Source organism: Hyla sarda, chromosome 5 (genome assembly GCF_029499605.1).
Source record: "Hyla sarda isolate aHylSar1 chromosome 5, aHylSar1.hap1, whole genome shotgun sequence".
Taxonomy (NCBI): Eukaryota; Metazoa; Chordata; class Amphibia; order Anura; family Hylidae; genus Hyla; species Hyla sarda.
In genome coordinates, this window is record NC_079193.1 from 371977236 (window position 1) to 371997122 (window position 19887).

Consider the following 19887-nt stretch of genomic DNA (forward strand, 5'->3'; position numbering starts at 1 on the left):
GTATACAGCCGCTAATAAGTACTGGAAGGATTAAGATTTTTTTTTTAATAGTAGTCTTTTACAAATCTGTTTAACTTTCTGGCACCAGTTGATTTTAAAAAAAATAAAAAATAAAAAAAGTTTTCCACGGGAGTAGCTCTTTAATAAATCAGCATGCACACAGGAAAACGGGAGACAAGACGTGTATAGATGTGAGACAACATAAAGCTTACGGGTTCTCCTGTGGGGCCGGGAGGGCCCATGACTCCGGGTAATCCATCAGGTCCCTTGGGAAACGAAAACAATGCAAAAATAAGTGAGACTTGCATTGAATAATGTGACATAATAATTTAATATAAATCATGTTATAGAGATGATAATATTACGTCATATGGAAAAATAAAATCAGACATAACAGATAAAAAAAACAAATATCAGTGAAAAGAACACGAGTGAGGACCATGCGAAAATCCATGAGGGTAAACACATGAGGAGTGAGGACCCTGCTCATATGACCTTTAAAGGGGTATTCCAGTATAAAACAAGTTTATCAACTGGCTCCAGAAAGTTAAACAGATTTGTAAATTACTTCTATTAAAAAATCGTAATCCTTCCAGTACTTATCAGCTGCTGTATGCTCCACAGGAAGTTCTTTTCTTTTTGAATTTCTTTTCTGTCATGAGAACAGTGCTCTCTGCTAACCCCTCTGTCCATTTTAGGAACTGTCCAGAGCAGGAGAAAATCCCCATAGCAAACATATGCTGCTTCCTAAAATGGACAGAGGTGTCAGCAGAGAGCGCTGTGCTCGTGACAGAAAAGAAATCCAAAAACAAAAGAACTAATAAGTACTGGAAGGATTAAGATTTTTTAATGGAAGTAATTTACAAATCTGTTTAACTTTCTGGCACCAGTTGATTAAAAAAAATAAAAAAATAAAAGTTTTCCATCAGAGTACCCCTTTAAACTTGCATCTGTACTCAAACTTATTGGGTTGGGCCTCAAACTACAGACGTGACTTCTCTTCCTTGCACCAACTTATGACTTGTACAGGAATATTTGTGCCAAACATTGATGTCTGGGATTCTACGTTCACAATCACAGACTCATAATAAAACTATATTAAATGTAATCGAATTGCAAAAAAAAAAGCATAAACTAAAGATTAAAAAAAACAAAAATAAACAAAAAACTAAAACAAACTTACAGGAGGTCCCGAATTACCCGGCGATCCGGTGAAGCCTGGCATTCCTGGAATACCCTGCAAAAGGGCAGAACAAAGTCCATGATGACATCATGACATAACTATAGACATGTAAGAATATGACATCATCACTGGCTTATTTCTTATCCGCCGACCCATTCTAGATGTAATTGTTTGTATAATATCCACTCGAAAAAATAAACCCAAACCTTATAACTAGAGATGAGCGAACAGTAAATTCGATTCGTCACAAACTTCTCGGCTCGGCAGTTGATGACTTATCCTGCATAAATTAGTTCAGCTTTCAGGTGCTCCCGTTGGCTGGAAAAGGTGGATACAGTCCTAGGAGACTCTTTCCTAGGGATGTATCCACCTTTTCCAGCCCACGGGAGCACCTGAAAGCTGAACTAATTTATGCAGGAAAAGTCATCAACTGCCGAGCCGAGAAGTTCGTGACGAATCGAATTTACTGTAAGTTCGCTCATCTCTACTTATGACGTCCGTGCAGAAAGAGGTTGTTGAGATGGGACATTTCGGCATCAATGAGGACTCCCATCTATATGCCAGTGTTGCGCGCGAATATTCAAAATGCAAATTTTTACCAGGAATATCGGCACATCGCGATTTCGAGAATATTTAGAATATAGTGATATATACTCGTAATGACAAATATTCATTTTTTTTATGCGAATATTGACACATCGCGATCTTACGAATATTTAGAATATAGAGATATATATTCGTAATGAGAAATATTCATTTTTTTATGCAAATTTATGAGAATATTTATGCAAATATCGGTACTTCCAGACTGGACACTGATCCCTCCCTTCTTTAAGGTAGAAGATATAATTGCGCATGAGCACTATGCAAATTGTATTACGAATTTTTGCATGAAAAAAAAAAAAAAGAGAGAACGAACATAGTCAATATGCGGATTTCGCGAACGTAGGACGAATATTCATCCATATATCTCAAATTCGAATATGGCCCCTGCCGCTCATCACTACTATACACCTGAGCAAAAGGGCTTTTCCCCTGGTGGACCCTACCTGTCCATATTTTATATGGATAATAGCTGATTTTTGGTGGGTTCTGAGGTTGGACCCATATGAAGAGGTTGTCATGATGAGATGACCCCTTAAAGGAATACTCCGCCCCTAGACATCTTATCCCCTATCCAAAGGATAGGAGATAAGATGTCTGATCGCTGCTGGGGACCCCCGCGATCTTGGCTGCGGCACCCCAGACATCCGATGCACAGATGACTGGCGGGTTCAGCGCTGGATGCTCTTGATGTCACGGCCATGCCCTGCTTGTGATGTCACAACCACGCCCCCTCAATGCAAGTCTATGGGAGGGGGGCGTGACATCCGTCACGCCCCCTCCCATAGACTTGCATTTAGGGGGCGTGGCCGTGATGTCACCAGCAGGGCATGGCCGTGACGTCACGCGCCTCCGGCCAAGAACCTGACACTCTAAATGAACAGCAGGGAGATCGTGGGGGTCCCCAGCGATCAGACATCTTATCCCCCTATCCAAAGGATGTCTAGGGGCGGAGTACCCATCTAAAGCCATAGTTGTCAGGACAGTGAGGTCATAAAGACCCTTCTGGGTGCTGCCCCTGTGTCCTCTTTCTATCACAGTCTTTATTGGACTCCTTTGCCAATGACATGTCTCCTTTACCAAAGATGTCATTGGTAAAGGAGTCTAATAAAGACTGTGATAGAAAGAGGACACAGGGGCAGCACCCAGAAGGAGCGTTATGACCTCACTGTCCTGACAACTATGGATTTAAAGGGGTACTCCGGCGCTTAGACATCTTATCCCCTATCCAAAGGATAGGGTATAAGATGCCTGATTGCGGGGGTCCAGCCACTGGGGACCCCCGTAAGCTTGCACACAGCACCCCAGTTAAAATCAGTCCCCGGAGCGAACACGCTCCGGGGACTGATTTTAACTGGGGTGCTGCGTGCAAGATCATGGGGGTCCCCAGCGGCGGGACCCCCACGATCAGGCATCTTATCCCCTATCCTTTGGCTAGGGGATAAGATGTCTAAGCACCGGAGTACCCCTTTAAAGTGGCACACAGAAGGGGTGAGCTTAAATGGGACATACGAACATCATAGAGGGTGAGTATGAGGGTAATGTCACATGACAAATTTATGGGACCACGAAGGCAATGCAAGCAGCATTGCCTTCGTGGTCCCATAAATTTGTCATGTGACATTACCCTCATACTCACCCTCTACCCTCATACTCACCATCTTATCCCCTATCCAAAGAATAGGGCTCAGGGCTTCCCATTCAGTGATGTTGACCCGACCTGCTTTGTAGATCTTTAAAAACAAGTTCTGCAGCAGCTGAGGTGCATATTATTTTGAATAAAGTTGCAAATAGCTACTAACATAATCCTAATTATTTTACCTTTTCACCTTTCTGTCCAGGTTCTCCGTCGGCTCCACGGTCTCCTCTACTGCCCTGGAAAATATATTTACATGAATAAATGTGCGTAAATAACACTGCCACCAAGGAACTCTGGAGGGCAAGACCATTAAAGGGGTACTCCAGTGGAAAACATTTTTTATTTTTAAATCAACTGGTGCCAGAAAGTTAAACCGATTTGTAAATTACTTCTATTTAAAAATCTTAATCCTTTCAGTACTTTTTAGCAGCTGTATGCTACAGAGGAAATTCTTTTCTTTTTGAATTACTTGTTTGTCTTGTCCATATTGCTCTCTGCTGACACCTCTGTCCGTGTCAGGAACTGTCCAGAGCAGCATAGGTTTTCTATGGGCATTTTCTCCTGCTCTTGAAAGTTCCTGATACGGGCCTCAGGTGTCAGCAGAGAGCATTGTGGACAAGACAAAAAAGAAATTCAAAAAGAAAAGAATTTCCTCTGTAGCATACAGCTGCTAATAAGTACTGGAAGGTAAAGATTTTTTTATAGAAGTAATTCACAAATCTGTTTAACTTTCTGGCACCAGTTGATTTAAAAGAAAAAATGTTTTCCAACGGAGTACCCATTTAAAGCCAGTGGTGCCCCAAGGGGTGTAGTATTACCCCACAGACACATAGCTGATACCTTCTGATGTTAAAGGGCTATTCCAGGCAAAAACTTTTTTATATATATCAACTGGCTCCAGAAAGTTAAACAGATTTGTAAATTACTTCTATTAAAAAAATCTTAATTCTTTCAGTACTTATGAGCTTCTGAAGTTAAGGTTGTTCTTTTCTGTCTAAGTCCTCTCTGATGACACGTGTCTCGGGAAACGCCCAGTTTAGAAGAGGTTTGCGATGGGGATTTGCTTCTAAACTGGGCGTTTCCCCAGACAGGTGTCATCAGAGAGGACTTAGACAGAAAAGAACAAACTTAACTTCAGAAGCTCATAAGTACTGAAAGGATTAAGATTTTTTAAATAGAAGTAATTTACAAATTCATCCGGGGCGTCGCCCCCGGATGAAGCAGTAAGCGAAACGTCGGGTTCAGCGGGTTGTTACTACTTTATTTATAGGAAAAAGAAGGATCGTCCAAGCGCTGGACGATCCTTCTTTTTCCTGTACATTGTTGAGGCGGAGTCCACGCCTGGTTCGTGCGCCTGCATCTGAGGGTGAGCTGCTACGAACTTTGCTCTACTTTATTTATTGTGTAAAGCTTTTTACTTGAGATAAATTACATTGCTGTGGGTTCTGCCACATACTTTAAAGGGGTACTCCGGTGCCTAGACATCTTATCGCCTATCCAAAGGAAAGGGGATAAGATGCCTGATCGCAAGGGGTCCCACCGCTGGGGACCCCCGTGATCATGCACGCAGCACCCCAGTTATAATCAGTCCCCGGAGCATGTTCACTCCGGGTCTGATTACTGGCAATCACGGTTCCGGAGCATTGTGACGTCACGGCCCCGCCCTCGTGTGATGTCACGCTCCGCCCCCTCAATACAAGCCTATGGGAGGGGGCGTGGCATGACGGGGTGCTGCGTGCATGATCACGGGGGTCCCCAGCAGCGGGACCCCCGCGATCAGGCATCTTATCCCCTATCCTTTGAATAGGGGATAAGATGTCTTAGCGCCGGAGTACCCCTTTAAGGGTAGATCATGACATGCCTTCCCTTGCATTTTGCATTGTATTACTTATCTTAGCCACCGCCTCCAGTCTTGGTCCATTGTGACTATTATTACTGTGTTTGTAATTTTAATATCATTCAGTGTTTTTTTTTATCTGTATTTGTACTAATAAAATGGATATGTTGATCCGAAAACGTAAGTGTTCTCTTTTGATTTCATTTATGTTAAACGTTGCATCAGTCACTTTATAGGGGTTTGTTGTATATTTCTTTTTTTTTCACATGCTAATTTTTATGCAAATTTTCTCATGGAAAAAAAGTGAACGAACATAGCGAATATGCGAATTTCGCAAACAAAGGACGAATAATCGTCAGTATATTCGCTAAATATCGCAAATTCGAATATGGCCCCTGCTGCTCATCATAGTTGCTTATTAGGAAACTTTATGCTTTTGTTCAAATCTTTTGTGTCTCTAAAGGTCCAAGGGAGCCCCCCTCCTCCCTACCTCAGCATGAGCCGTCTAGGCATTGTTCATAGGATTGCACCAGCCACTTGTATGCTGTGCCTTCAATGTTTGGGGGTGGCAACAAGAAGTAACTCTGCCTAGGCCAGGATATTTAAATATAGGGTTAAAGGGATTGTCTAGGGAGCAGAAAGGGTCCTATTTGTTTTGATCCCTGGAGGTTAAAACCTCCCCCCTACCCATATTGAAGTATACCTTCTGAGACAAGAGGGGGCAGGTGCCAGTCATGATGCCGCAACATCGCCAACATTGTGTCGCTATTGAACATCGCATGTAGGTGTGGCACCTAATGACTTTACTTGGCATCATCCCTGGCACTCAAACTGTACTTTCAGAGATAGGGCAGGGTAGGGCTTTTTCTGCTCCCTAGACAACCCCTTTAAAGGGGTACTCCACTGGAAAACATTTTTATTTAAATCAACTGGTGCCAGAAAGTTAAAAAGATCTGTAAATTACTTTAATATTTAAAAATCTATTACATTATTTAATATTTTAAAATCTTAATCCATCCAGTACTTATCAGCTGTTACATGGTCCACAGGGAATTCTTTTCTTTTTTAATTTATTTTCCTGTCTGACCACAGTGCTCTCTGCTGACACCTCTGTCCATTTTAGGAACCGTCCAGAGTTGGAGCAAATCCCCATAGCAAACCTCTCCTGCTCTGGACAGTTTCTGACATGGACAGAGGTGTCAGCAGAGAGCACTGTGGTCAGACAGAAAGAAAAAAAGAACTTCCTGTGGAGTATACAGCAGCTGATAAGAACTGGAAGAATTAAGATTTTTTAATATAAGTCATTTACAAATCTGTTTAACTTTCTGGCCCAGTTAATTAAAAAAAAAACAAAAAAATGGAGGGGATGGGGGGGGGGGGGGGAGATTTACTAAGAAAATTTTACAAAAAATGAAGAATTTGTCCATTTTAGTTTTGATCAACTTTTTGTTCCCATCCCTGACAGTTTTTTTTCACCATGTCAGAACAAGCCCATATGGATCCATACACCATGGAACCAAAATTCATAGGCATTAAAGGGGTACTCCACCCCTAGACATCTTATCTCCCTGCTGCACTTGGCGTTAGTTTAGAACGTCGGGTGCAGCACCGGAGGCTCATAACATAGCGGCCAAGCCCCTTGTGACGTCACGGCCACGCCCACTCAATGCAAGTCTATGGGAGTGGGCGTGATGCATAGACTTGCATCGAGGGCGTGGCCGTGATGTCACAAGCCTCCGGCACCTCATCGCCAGTCATCTGGCATGGAGCAAAATTCGCTCCGTGCACCGGATGACTGGGGTGCCGCAGCGGAGATTGCGGGGATCCCCAGCGGCGGGACCCCCACAATCAGACATCTTATCCCCTATCCTTTGGATAGGGGATAAGATGTCTAGGGGCAGAGTACCCCTTTAACCCTTGATATGACACAAACAGTCTGCAGTAGGTCCAGTAATGTCCTTGTAAAAAAAAAAATTATAAACTGTGATATTGTGCGCTGTCATCTATATGCAAAAGGTTCTCGCAATCAGGATGTTCGTCATTCATGCGGCAAATATTAATCTGTCATTTGGAATAATTGCTCCATGTTTTCAATAATCCAATTTACCTTCATACCGTCCAAGCCTGTTGGCCCGGGAGGACCCACGGCGCCTTGTTCTCCCTGTAGAAGGAGAAATGAATATACAGCCGCATGATACACAAAGGATAATTATGTGCAAGAAGGTTCACAATTAAGATGTAATTATCTCTACAAATGGTTATTATGTTTCTATAGGCAGAACATGTCTCACTCGAAAATTGGAGTTGAAGCTTTATCGAAAACATTCAGAACTTTTTTTTTTTTAAACTTTATAGACGCCTTCTTTGGGCCTTACCTTTTTACCATCAATGCCATCCCGTCCCTGAGAACCAGGAAGACCTTTATCTCCTTTAACTCCTGGGATCCCCGGCACTCCTGGTGGTCCTGGTGGGCAGTCTCGGCACATGTCCTTCAAAGAATATAGAGTCAATAATGGAGGAACATACGGAAGGATGGAGGGAACTCAGTTGTTCTTGCTTCCTTTTCCATTGGTGGGTTGAACCCGCACTTTCTCCTTATACAATATATTCACTAAAATGTGAAGATCTGAACAAAGAGTCCTACCACACGTATATTTTTCATGGATTGGGAGTCCAAAATGGCACCAAGATCTCCAGACCAGAAGATGATATGGAGCTTGATTTGTGGATATAGAGAAGAAGGCCATACAGAAAACTTCAAGGGGTTATCCAGGAATAGAAAAACAGATAATTTATTTCAAAAACATCTCCATGTCTGTCTCCAGGTTGTGTTTGGTTTCATAACTTGGCTCCATTAACTTTGATGCAACTAAACTGCAGAACCACACCCAACCTGGAGACAGACATGGAGATGTTTTTGAAAGAAAGTAGCTCTGTTTTTCTATTTCTGGATAACCCCTTTAAACTGTACCTGCACCAGTGGAAAACAATTTTTTTCAAATCAACTGGTGCCAGAAAGTTAAACAGATTTTTAAATGACTTCTATTTAAAAACCTTAATCCTTCCAGTACTTATCAGTTGCTGTATGTACTGGAAGGCTTAAGATAGAAGTAATTTACAAATCTAATACAATAGACAAGAGTGCCTCGGCACTGCTGCGTCTGACCACGGGTGTGTTCTCAAAGGAGGTAGGACCCCTAGTGTCCGGTTTTCAAACGTAAATTACACCCTTACAATAAAAAAATAATGAAACTATATTAGAGATATGTTGTAGTACATATGTACTACAACATATAAAAAAAAAAGTTGGTGACAGTGCCCATTTAACAGAGGCTTCCAGGGACTGCTGAGGGGACACTTTTACCTTCTTGAACTTAATAGTCTTTTTTTTATATATTTTTTTGTCTTATTTTGTTTTTGTATAGGTACGGACCTTGGGGAGAATTATCAAAACCTGTCTAGAGAAAAAAGTTGCTGAGTTGCCCATAGCAACCAATCAGATCACTTCTTTCATTTGTGAAAAGGCCTCTGAAAAATGAAAGAAGCCATCTGATTGGTTGCTATGGGCAACTCAGCAACATTTTTCTCTAGACACGTTTTGATATATACCCCCCATTGTTCCTATACCTGTTTTCTTAATTCATATTAAATAAAGGTTAAAAGAGATATCCAGCGTTGAAAAACTTATCCCCTATCCTAAGAATAGGTTTAGTTTCAGATTGCGGGATGTCCGACTGCTGGGGCCCCCACAATCTCCTGTACGTGGCCCCGGCAGCCTGAGGGAAGGGGGCGTGTTGACCACCGCACGAAGCGGCGGCTGATATGCGCCCTCAATACAACTCTATGGCAGACCCGTGGATAAGTTTTTCAGCACTGGACTACCCCTTTAAGTTTTATGTATTGTCACCTTCTAGTATTAATTCATGCTTGGAGTTGTTTTATGGACTCCCACCACAAGTATCAGCATCTGCTCTATGGATAGATGGGTAAAATGTTAAGGATTTAAGTGGGCATAGGTCTAACTAACCAAGTGTTTTTCCAACCATTGTGCCTCCAGCTGTTGCAAGACTACAACTCCAAGCATGCCTGGACAGCCTTTGGCTGTCCAGGTATGCTGGGAGTTGTAGTCTTGCAACAGCTGGAGGAACAATGGTTGAGAAACACTGCTCTAACCCATCAGGTCGTTTTAGGCCATGAACCCATCACTAGTCTGAAGATTTCCCAACTGGACATGTTCCATAAGGAAGCCACTCCGTCATCCACTTAGTTACCGTGCCCTCATTCCAGCCACAAAATAAACCAAATATATCAATTTACCTTAATATAGACTTCCAAATCTGGTGTTTTGATCAATGAAGCCGGACCCTAAAGAGAAGTACAACATGTGAGTAGGAAAGGGCAATAAATGTAATCGATTATGTCATCCAGACTATAAGAGATGTCAAAACACAACAAACCAGGATTGTGCACCAAAATCTGGCACACATTCTGCTTTTACCCAGGAAACCCTGCAGCTGTCAGCACAGACAATGCTGGTCTGTGGAGTACTATGTATGATTTTTCTTTTATTTTTTTTATACTTTTTAATAACTTTTCTAGAATATATCTAAGCATTCATGAACAGGTAATGTTATGATTCATCCAGTGGGCTCAATCCAAATTCCGCCATCTTCACGCTCACTTACAGGATGCCAGGAAACAGGTAAATCCCGCCGAGACTGTCATCTGAAGGGAGGTACCAAAAAAGGTCACATGTCATGGCTATGTTTTGAGGTTCTGCCCCTTTTGTCAAGCGCATTTAAAGGGGTTATCCAGGAAAAAAACTTTTTTTTATACATCAACTGGCTCCAGAAAGTTAAACATATTTGTAAATTACTTCTATTAAAACATCTTAATCCTTTCAGTACTTATGAGCTGCTGAAGTTGAGTTGTTATTTTCTGTCTAAGTGCTCGCTGATGACACCTGTCTCTCGCTGATGACACCTGTCTCGGGAACTGTCCAGAGTAGAAGCAAATCCCCATAGCAAACCTCTTCTACTCTGTGCAGTTCCCGAGACAAGCAGAGATGTCAGCAGTGAGCACTATTGCCAGACAGAAAAGAACAACTCAACTTCAGCAGCTGATAATTATTGGAAGGATTAAGATTTTCTAATAGAAGTAATTTACAAATCTGTTTAACCCTCTGTAGCCAGTTGATATATAAAAAAAAATATTTTCTGGAATACCCCTTTAATAATGGATATTTCACCATTAATAAACAGAACAAAACTAGTTGTCTCTATCTATTAAAAATAATGGCAGTTGTTATTCAGGCCATTCAATAGTCATTCAATATGATTTATACTGAAAGCTGTTTCGCTATACAATAAAAATCCACTGTGAAACTTTTCCAAAAGACCACCTCTTTAAGAAGACCACCCCCTTATCTGTTGTCTCCTGGATTCATTTATTTGATGCTGGAAATATCAAGTGTGGTATACCATAAAGTAGACTCCAGTAACCTGGCGAGGCAAGAGTGGGCAGTTATATTGACTTGTATAGATCTAATAATCCCACTCCAAGTACAGATAAGATTACGAAGAGGCTGACATTAACAGAGAGTAAAAAGAATAAGTTCTGGTCAGCTGAATCAGCGGGGCTATACTTCAAGAGTACGACCACGGGGCCGGAGTATCGTTATGTCACAACTCCGCCCCTGTGTGCCGTCACGCCCCCTCCCATAGACATGAATGGAGGGGGTGTGGCGTGACGTCACGTCCCCAGTCCCGGAGGTTTCCGAAACTGGAGATTCAGCACCCGCATAGAATGCGGGTGCTGCAGGGAGATTGCGGGGGTCTCAGCAGCAGGCCTCCCACGATCAGACATCTTATCCCCTATCCTTTGGATAAATATGTTTTTGCCCGGAATACCCCTTTAAGTCTTTTTAATTGGATGAACTGTCCGTATGGCAATGCTTTCTTGACATGCATCAGATGTGACTTCTACTGCTTTGCGTTGCACCTCTGACTGGGGCGTTTTAGAGGTGGATACCCTGTGCCTGTATTAAGCTCATTGGATGTGTGAGATTGTCTGTTGGGACTTTGGTGGTGCTCCCCTTTCCTTTTACACCCCATAGCTTTTGGACCTGCTATTTCTATTTGTTTTTTTCTTGATCTGATATACCTTACTATCCAACAGCTACAGTGCGCAATAGAGGCATTACTGAAGTATATACAGACTATTGATAAGGAGTACTTCAACATTAGGCAAATCTGAAACCAACAAAAATTCACTTGTTTTGGGGGTCTTAGTTCTATATTTCCTGGCTTCACTTCCTGTTGAGCAGTTACTCAGTACTACAATTTCCATAATGCACTATTTTCCTTCAGTGCATCATCACAGCACTCCTACCCTGATTACTTCCATATCACAGCACCTCCTGCCAGTTCCCCACCCAGAGATGTTCCAGAACATCTAATTTCACAGAACTATCTAATTTCTCAGACTATCGTGCAAACAGTGAGGCTGCAGCACCTCATTGCAATGTATTCATTCACTCTCTGCTACTCTCTCTGTGTCATTGCTCAGCATAAGGCAGCATGCTGTAAACACCTCATTCTCTCCTAATAAAGATATACATGTGTGTTATGGGGTGTAATGAATGAAGATGTTGTTACCCTAGGGGCATTAACCCCTTGTATTCGTGACGCCAGGGCATGGTTTAGCCTATAACCACCTGAAGGTATACCGCTGGATCCTGGGCTAGGCACGGGGGCAATAAAGACTCCGACGCCAAGTTACGGGCAAGGCTAGCTTTACTGAGAATAGACAGTTGGTAAAGTCTATACAGTTCAGCCAGGGCCCAAAGATGTGACCAGTGACTCAGAGACCTTAAGGGCTTGCTGGGACTTGTAGTAGGACTGGACAATTGAATGCAGACCACGCTGACTTGACAGATGACAGGGACTGACGTGACTCATAAAGCTGTGACTTTATCTTACTTGACTTGATGGCGGCTGCAGGACTGGACATTGAGGTCTCCAACACTCTGGACACACACACTAGACAAGACTGCACTGGACCTCAGCAGAAGAGAGAGAAGCTCCACCCAGGGCTTATATGGGGGAGACTAGCAGGGAGCCCATAGGTCACTCTTGGGATCACCTGGTCACTGGAACCTCCTGGGTAACAATCACATGACACATCACATGATATAACTCTTAAAGCAACATTACATTTTATAACACTTTACATGGTAAAACATATTTACAATGGGGAAACAAGTGCAGGGGGCCCTGGGGACCCTGAAGGAGGCTGCCTGACAGGACAGCAGGAGCACGGGGTAGAGAGGGAGGAGCTGGGGAGCTGCTGAGACAACACCTCACTGACAATTAGAAGACTACACCACTTCCATTTAGGAGAAAGGGAGGAGACAGGGAGCTGCTGAGACAACAACACACTGACAATGAGAGGACTACACAAGTTGAACTTGATGGGCATATGTCTTTTATTAACCATACTAACTATGTTACAAGTTCCTGTCCAGAGAGAGGGAGTAGTCAGTGAGCTGCTGAGACAACACTACACTGACAATGACAGGACGTACATTACTAAAAGGCCTTAAGGGCCCACATAAGCACCCTGCCTATTATTTCTTAACCCTTTTAAAAGGGTTAGGGCATTAAGGGAAGGTTAGGGTTAGGGAAGGTGCTTTGATGGGCCCTTTGGGCCATTTTGCAATTTGGGTTTATAAATACCTTCTTCCCTAGCTGGGATAACTTTGATGTAATTAACAATGAGAGGACTACACAACTTCCTGTCAGGAGAAAGGGAGGAGCTGGGGAGCTGCGTATATAATACCAAATTGACAATGAGAGGGCTACACAACTTCCAGACAGGGGTGAATCACGCAAAACCAGAAACTGCAGCCACAAGGGAAGCAGAAGGAGATTACCCAGAGGAGGAAGCCTGGCTGGGGCCAACCACTGGTATTCACACACCGGAAACATTTTTAAGGATTTAAAACATTATTTTTTAGAGCTTATCCTATCTGCCGTGATGATGGGGAGTACAAGAGGCATAAATATACATTTTGCCAAAAGTTTTACCAACTTTAGTCAATTTGAGATGGGTGGAACTGACTGATACCCTGAGAAGAATTATTATAAAGTATAGAAAGGCATAAGAAATAAAGATAATAAAATAATGTTTATTTCTATGTGCGATTCCCAGGCCTCATTTATTAGACAGACTAGCACGAAATATTGGCAATGTTAAAGGGGTATTCCAGGAATTTTTTTTATTTGACTGTGCTACAGGGGCTGTAAAGTTAGTGTAGTTCATAATATAGTGTCTGTACCTGTGTGTGATGGTTTTCTCACAATTCTTATGTGATTTTCACCCCAATATTAATTTTTAACAGCATACAAAATGACTGTTGTCTCAGATTTTTCCCAGGTTGCAATGCGGCCGAGACCTGACTCACTAGTCAGCTGATGACCGGGAGCCTGTCTGCTTCAATGGGTGGAGGGATCAATCTGCAACTAATGCAACAGCTGTTTGCACCCTGATTGAAAACCACAGGTCTTTTGAATGGATGCAGCTCATTTATGTTTCAATGGGTGGGGTGGCTGATGTGTGGGAGGGAGGGAAATGGAATTATGGGATTTTTAGGCAAAGAAGAAAACTCAAACAGAAAATACCAGTTCACAAAAAGCTAGCCACAACGTTATGATAATCTCACAACATAGCCATTTAGCCCCAAGACAAGCGCAGATCCTTCCTAAGCATGTCCATTACTGCCTGACAGGTATGTACTAAAATCCCCTTATGGTGGAGAACCCCTTTAAAGCAGGACCCCAAATTTGGGAAAATCTTTCTGAGTGGACCTATGGTTTTCTACAATAAAGGAAAATCTATATCCAACTAATTAATTAGATGAGATATATGACCTAAAGGAAAATCACAACAGACGAGATTGATGACAAAGAGGAAGGTTACTTACCCATGTCCCGGGTGTCAGACCGGCTCCTCCATAATTAAAGGAGATGAGAGGATGATATTATTCCTGTAGCGTTATTTTCGTCTTATGCATAATATATGAGATCACTATGGTTTACACAGTATGGGATTCACATAAATTAATGAGAATGAGAATTTTATTGCTTAGTAAAACAGCATTGAACATAGATAATATCACGGTGAGACTACGGAATGACCAGAATAACAATGCTATTTGGTGTTTAAGGGGGTACTCCGCCCATAGACAGCTTATCCCCTATCCAAAGGATAGGGGATAAGATGTCTGAACGCGGGGGTCTGAACTTTGCTCTGTGTCGGATGACTGGCAATGCGGGGCGGGAGCTCGTGGCATCTCGGTCACGCCCCCTCAATGCAAGTTTATGGGAGGGTGCGTGAAGGCCGTCATGCCCCCTCCCATAAACTTGCATTGAGGGGGCGTGGCCATGATGTCACCAGCCTCCGGCGTTCCGGCGCTGCACCTGACGCTCTAAACGAATGCCGGGTGTAGCAGGAAAACTGCGGGGGTCACCAGCGGCGGGATCCCCGCGATCAGACATCTTATCCCCTATCCAAAGGGGATAAGATGTCTAGGGGCGGAGTACCCCTTTAATAGATGGTGATGGGTAGTCTTGCTTTATATACTGGGGGTGAGGTCTATTCACTCGGGCAGAATTTCCACTTGCGGGATTACCAAAGTGTCAACGGGTGCGCGGAATCCATTAGAAGTGAATTGGTCTTTCATTTCAGGCGGAAAATGCGCCAGTGTGAATAGACCCTTATTCACCGAGTATGCTTGACAAAGGGGGCAGACCCGAAAGCGTAGAGTGACCTTTGACCTCATTTGGCACCTCCCTCCTGATTAGAGTTTCTGTGGGATTTACCTGTTCCCTTCGAGCCCTGGTGTCCTCAATGGGAGCGCAAAGAGGAATATGGATTGAGCACATGAATGTTTCAATATTTCCTTGGTAACTACCTAAAGAGGTACTCCGTGGAACAAAACATATTGCCTTTCTACAGGAGTTACGGCCCGCTCAGCCAATCACTGGCTGAGATGGGACCCTGTCTTAGCTGATGATTGGCTGAGTTGGCTGTCGCACAAGCCCATCTATAAGGGTACGTTCAGACGAGTGGATTTTCCGTGCCTATTTTGCTGCGGATCTACCGCTGAAGGACGTCTGTAAGCTGCCTTTACATGTGCCTGCTCGGAGCGGCAATATGCCGCTACGAGCAGACACACTGCGATGATCGAGTCGCCGCGCATGCGCAACATACTCGCACATCGTGGCAGCTCTCGGCCTATCTCATAGAGCAGGGGGAGCGGCCGCGATGTGTGCGAGTACACCGCAAATGCGCGGCGACTTGCACATCGCTTCAGTGTGTCTTCACGCAGCGGCGTATTGCTGCGCCGAGCAGGCACCTTTCAAGGCACCATGCAGAGGTCCTTCAGCGGCAGATCCGCAGCATAAAATACACTGGAAATGCGCTCGTCTGAACGTACCCTAAAGGTGGGGGCCGGAGCAGTCGGGGAGAAGCTGCTGAATGGTAAGTTGAGCATGAGAGCCGGACCCCTCGCGATCAGACATTTATCCCCAATCCTGTTCCCCGGAGTGCTCCAAATTTTGAATGACATTTTAGCAAAACGGAAATCTGGTGTCCTGTGGATTTTTTAATTTGGCTCTGAAAGTGTTGGGTAAAGCAAACCCTGAAGTAGACAAGGTAAGACAATGTGGAAAGAGTGGGTGGTAAGATTGACCAGAACTACGACAGAATAAAGTTTTTATTTATTTATTTATAGTATTTATTTATTTATTGAATAAATTAAAATGGCCAAAAAGGGGTCTCTGGGTGTTTTTATATCAATAAAGTTTTTTTTTTTTTAAATAGGTTGCGTGCTTTTTTTAAATTATTATTTATTTTTGGCATAGTAGTGAAGGGGTCTGACAGACGGCGCCCATTACTAAGCTTGGGCTTATTGTTAGCTTGCAAAACTGCTAGCACGAGCTTCACCATTTCAACCCAAATACTCAATGCCACCAGGGTATTAGTGAAAGCCAGGAATGGTGAGGCCTCGAGCCAGGCTTATGGCCTGTACTGTGGCAGGCTGGGAAGGGGTAAAATAAATGTACTAGGCTGTTGCTGATTACGTGTGTACCTAGTTGGTTATGGAAAAGGGGGGGAATCCACCATTTTATGTATTTAAAAAATGTGGTGTCCCCCATCTTTTTGTATGTTAAAGGGGTTCTCCGCGATTTTCGGCACAGCACCCTGGTCATCTGTGCACGGAGCAAACTCAGCTCCATGTCGGATGACTGGCAAGTACAGCCGCCATACCCCCTCCAGTCATGTCTATGGGAGGAGGCGTGATGGCTAGGTAGCAGCCGTCACGCCCCCTTCCATAGACATGAATGGAGGAGATGTGGTGTGATGTCACATTCTGGCCGCTGCAGGCCCGAAGATCCCTTTAAAGTGGTAATCCAATGGAAAGCACATATTTTTTTTTTTTAATCAACTAGTGCCAGAAAGTTATACAGATTTGTAAATTACTTCTGTTTAAAAATCTCAATCCTTCCAGTACTTATCTGTTGCTGTATGCTCCACAGGAATTTCTTTTCTTTTTGAATTTCTTTCCAGTCTGACCACAGTGCTCTCTGCTGACACCTCTGTCCATGTCTGGAACTGTCCAGAGCAGGAAAGGTCTGCTATGGGGATTTGCTCCTACTCTGGACAGTTCCTAAAATGGACAGAGGTGTCAGCAGAGAGCACTGTGGTTCCTCTGTAGTATACAGCAGCTGACTAGTACCTGAAGGATTAAGATTTATAAATAGAAGTAATTTACAAATCTGTATAAGGCTAAGTTTCTACTTATTTTATTTAATTTTTTTTTGGGGGGGGGGGAACGCCAAATCTGCCGCATGGCATTTTTTCAGACAAAAAATGCTGCGGCCAGATGTCAGCTGTAAATCAATGAGAAATCGCTAAATTCTTTTTCCACTTAGCGTTTTTCTAATCCTTTTGGTGTTTTTTCTCTTTTTTGGCGTTTTTCAGCTCCTTGGCAGTTTTCCAAGGTCGCAGCATGTTGAGCCACTGGTGTTTTTTTTTTTCAAAATTGTGGTGTTTTTCTCCCATGGGAGAAGTCTATGGGAGTGAAAAAACACCATTAAAAATGCCAGGTATGTTTTGCATTTGGCGTTTTTCTTTGGCGTTTTTTCATTTGTGAAAAAAAGGGGCTATTCCCAGGAAGAGGAACAGCAGCCATTTTCTCTGGAGTCAGCCAAAAAGTAAAAAAAAAATCGAACTTGGAAAGGCTGGAAAAACTGGCAAGGTGCCAAAAATGCAATTTCCACTGAAGTATATGGTGTAATACTGACTAGTGTTGGGCGCGAATATTCGCATTACAAATTTTTTATCGCGAATATCGCAAACATTGCGAATAAATTCGCTATATACCGTATTTTTCGGCGTATAAGACGCAAAAGTCGGTGCGTCTTAAACGACGAATACACCCCTATTGCGGCGGTCTCTGCGGCCATCAACGGCCGGGACCCGCAGCTAATACAGGACATCACCGATCGCGGTGATGCCCTGTATTAACCCTTCAGACGCGGCGATCAAAGCTGACCGCCGCGTCTGAAGGGAAAGTGACACTAACCCGGCTATTCAGTCGGGCTGTTCGGGACCGCCGCGATTTCACCGCGGCGGTCCCGAACAGCCCGACTGAACACCCGGGTTAGTGCTTACAGGACACCGGGAGGGACCTTACCTGCCTCCTCGGTGTCTTCTCCGTTCATGGATTCCCTGTATGGCCGGCGCTCTCCTTCCTTGTCATCACGTCGTCGCGTACGTGCGTAACGACGTGATGGCAGCGACGGAGAGCGAGGATACCCGGCCGGCAGCAGAGACGTTCCGGAGCGACGGGGACACGGCGACAGCGATGGAGCGACATCCAGGGCAGCGGTGACGGGTCCGGAGCGGCGGGGACACGTGAGTATTACCTCCTATGCAGTGGTCTTCAATCTGCGGACCTCCAGATGTTGCAAAACTACAACTCCCAGCATGCCCGGACAGCCAACGGCTGTCCGGGCATGCTGGGAGTTGTAGTTTTGCAACATCTGGAGGTCCGCAGTTTGAAGACCACTATTGGGTTCAAAATCTTTATTTTTTTAGATTTTGCCCCTATAAATTGGGTGCGTCTTATACGCCGGTGCGTCCTATAGGACGAAAAATACGGTATTCAAAATTACGAATATTCACTTTTTTCCCGCATATGCGCATATTCCTTCTTCTCACTTGTGGGCCAATCAGAATGATGCAAATACACTTGTCAGAGGTTATCAACAACATCCCTAACAACCAATAGTAAAGCTGCCCAACCCCCTCACTGTTTTCTTCCTCGAATACGCGAATAGGCGAATATAGCGAATACGCAAAATTCGCGAATATAAGAGGAATATTCGTCTATATATTCGCAAAATATCGCAAATTCGAATATGGGCAATGCCGCTCATCACTCATACAACATACCGGTTCACCTGGGGGTCCTCTGTCTCCTGGATTTCCTGGAAAACCCTGTAAAAGGAATAAAAAAAGAAGTGAAGAGACGTCACATTAGAACTCATTTATTATGAAAGGCGTCTTCTGTATGTAAATAGGAGACATCCTTATTAGTTTAAAGAGTCCCCCCCCCCCCCCACCAGGGACTAAAATAAAATAGCGCTTCCGAATGTAAACGGGGATCGGGCGGCGGGGGCTGGGATCAGATACATCTGGAGAGATTTTGTCTTTTTTCCACCTAATTAGTGGAGTCAGTCTATTTTTTTTTATTTTTTTTTATTTTTGCTCTGAGCTTCTGCTTAAAACCCAAAGATAAAAGACCAAGTGACAAGGTAATTCCCAAAGTGGGTACTCGCGAGGAAAGGTCTGCGGGCGACTCGAATTAGTATTCAAAGACTGTTCTGTTAACTCAGAAAGGAAATTACATTTTTTACTTCTTTTCTATGGTCTGGAAGGATTTTTATCCATTTTGAGGAATCATACTATAGACCAGTGGTCTCCAACTTGCGGAACCTCCAGATGTTGCAAAACTACAACTCCTAGCATGCCCGGACAGCCGTTGGCTGTCCTGGCATGCTGGAAGTTGTAGTTTTGCAACATCTGGAGGTCCGCAAGTTGGAGACCACTGGTTAGACAGCGATACCAGCTATGTCCAGCGCTAGCTGGCTTGGTGGCTAGATGCCTGGGAGGCTGGGAGTGACCTTTGACCTCTGGAGCCACACCCCCTGACCTAGCCCTAACCCGGGCATGCTGGGAGTTGTAATTTTGCAACATCTGGAGGTTCGCAAGTTGGAGACCACTGGTCAGACAGCGACACCAGCTTTATCCAGCACTAGCTGTTTCGGTGGCCAGATGCCAGGGAGGCTGGGAGTGACCTTTGACCTCTGGAGCCACACCCCCTGAACTAACCCTAATTCGGGCATGCTGGGAGTTGTAGTTTTGCAACATCTGGAGGTCCGCAGGTGGAAGACCACTGCTATAGACTATAGAAAAATGAGTCATTCCTACAGCTGTAGATCGGAAAAGCTAAATTCTGGGTGCGGTCACACATAGCGATGGCGCTGTGGACTGTCC

At 43.9% G+C, this 19887-nt stretch overlaps 1 protein-coding gene across 3 annotated transcripts in view; it reads right to left on the reverse strand.

The window, feature by feature from the left end:
• Positions 1 to 19887, reverse strand: part of COL22A1 (collagen type XXII alpha 1 chain) — a 395576-nt gene that overhangs the window by 53430 nt on the left and 322259 nt on the right. For all 3 annotated transcript variants that reach the window (XM_056522812.1, XM_056522815.1, XM_056522813.1), the window contains 7 exons: positions 18784 to 18828; positions 9580 to 9627; positions 7638 to 7751; positions 7370 to 7423; positions 3608 to 3661; positions 1184 to 1237; positions 213 to 266 (listed from right to left, as the gene is read on the reverse strand). In XM_056522812.1, coding sequence (XP_056378787.1) covers positions 213 to 266; positions 1184 to 1237; positions 3608 to 3661; positions 7370 to 7423; positions 7638 to 7751; positions 9580 to 9627; positions 18784 to 18828 — 423 coding nt within the window. The remainder of the gene's footprint in view (positions 1 to 212; positions 267 to 1183; positions 1238 to 3607; positions 3662 to 7369; positions 7424 to 7637; positions 7752 to 9579; positions 9628 to 18783; positions 18829 to 19887) is intronic.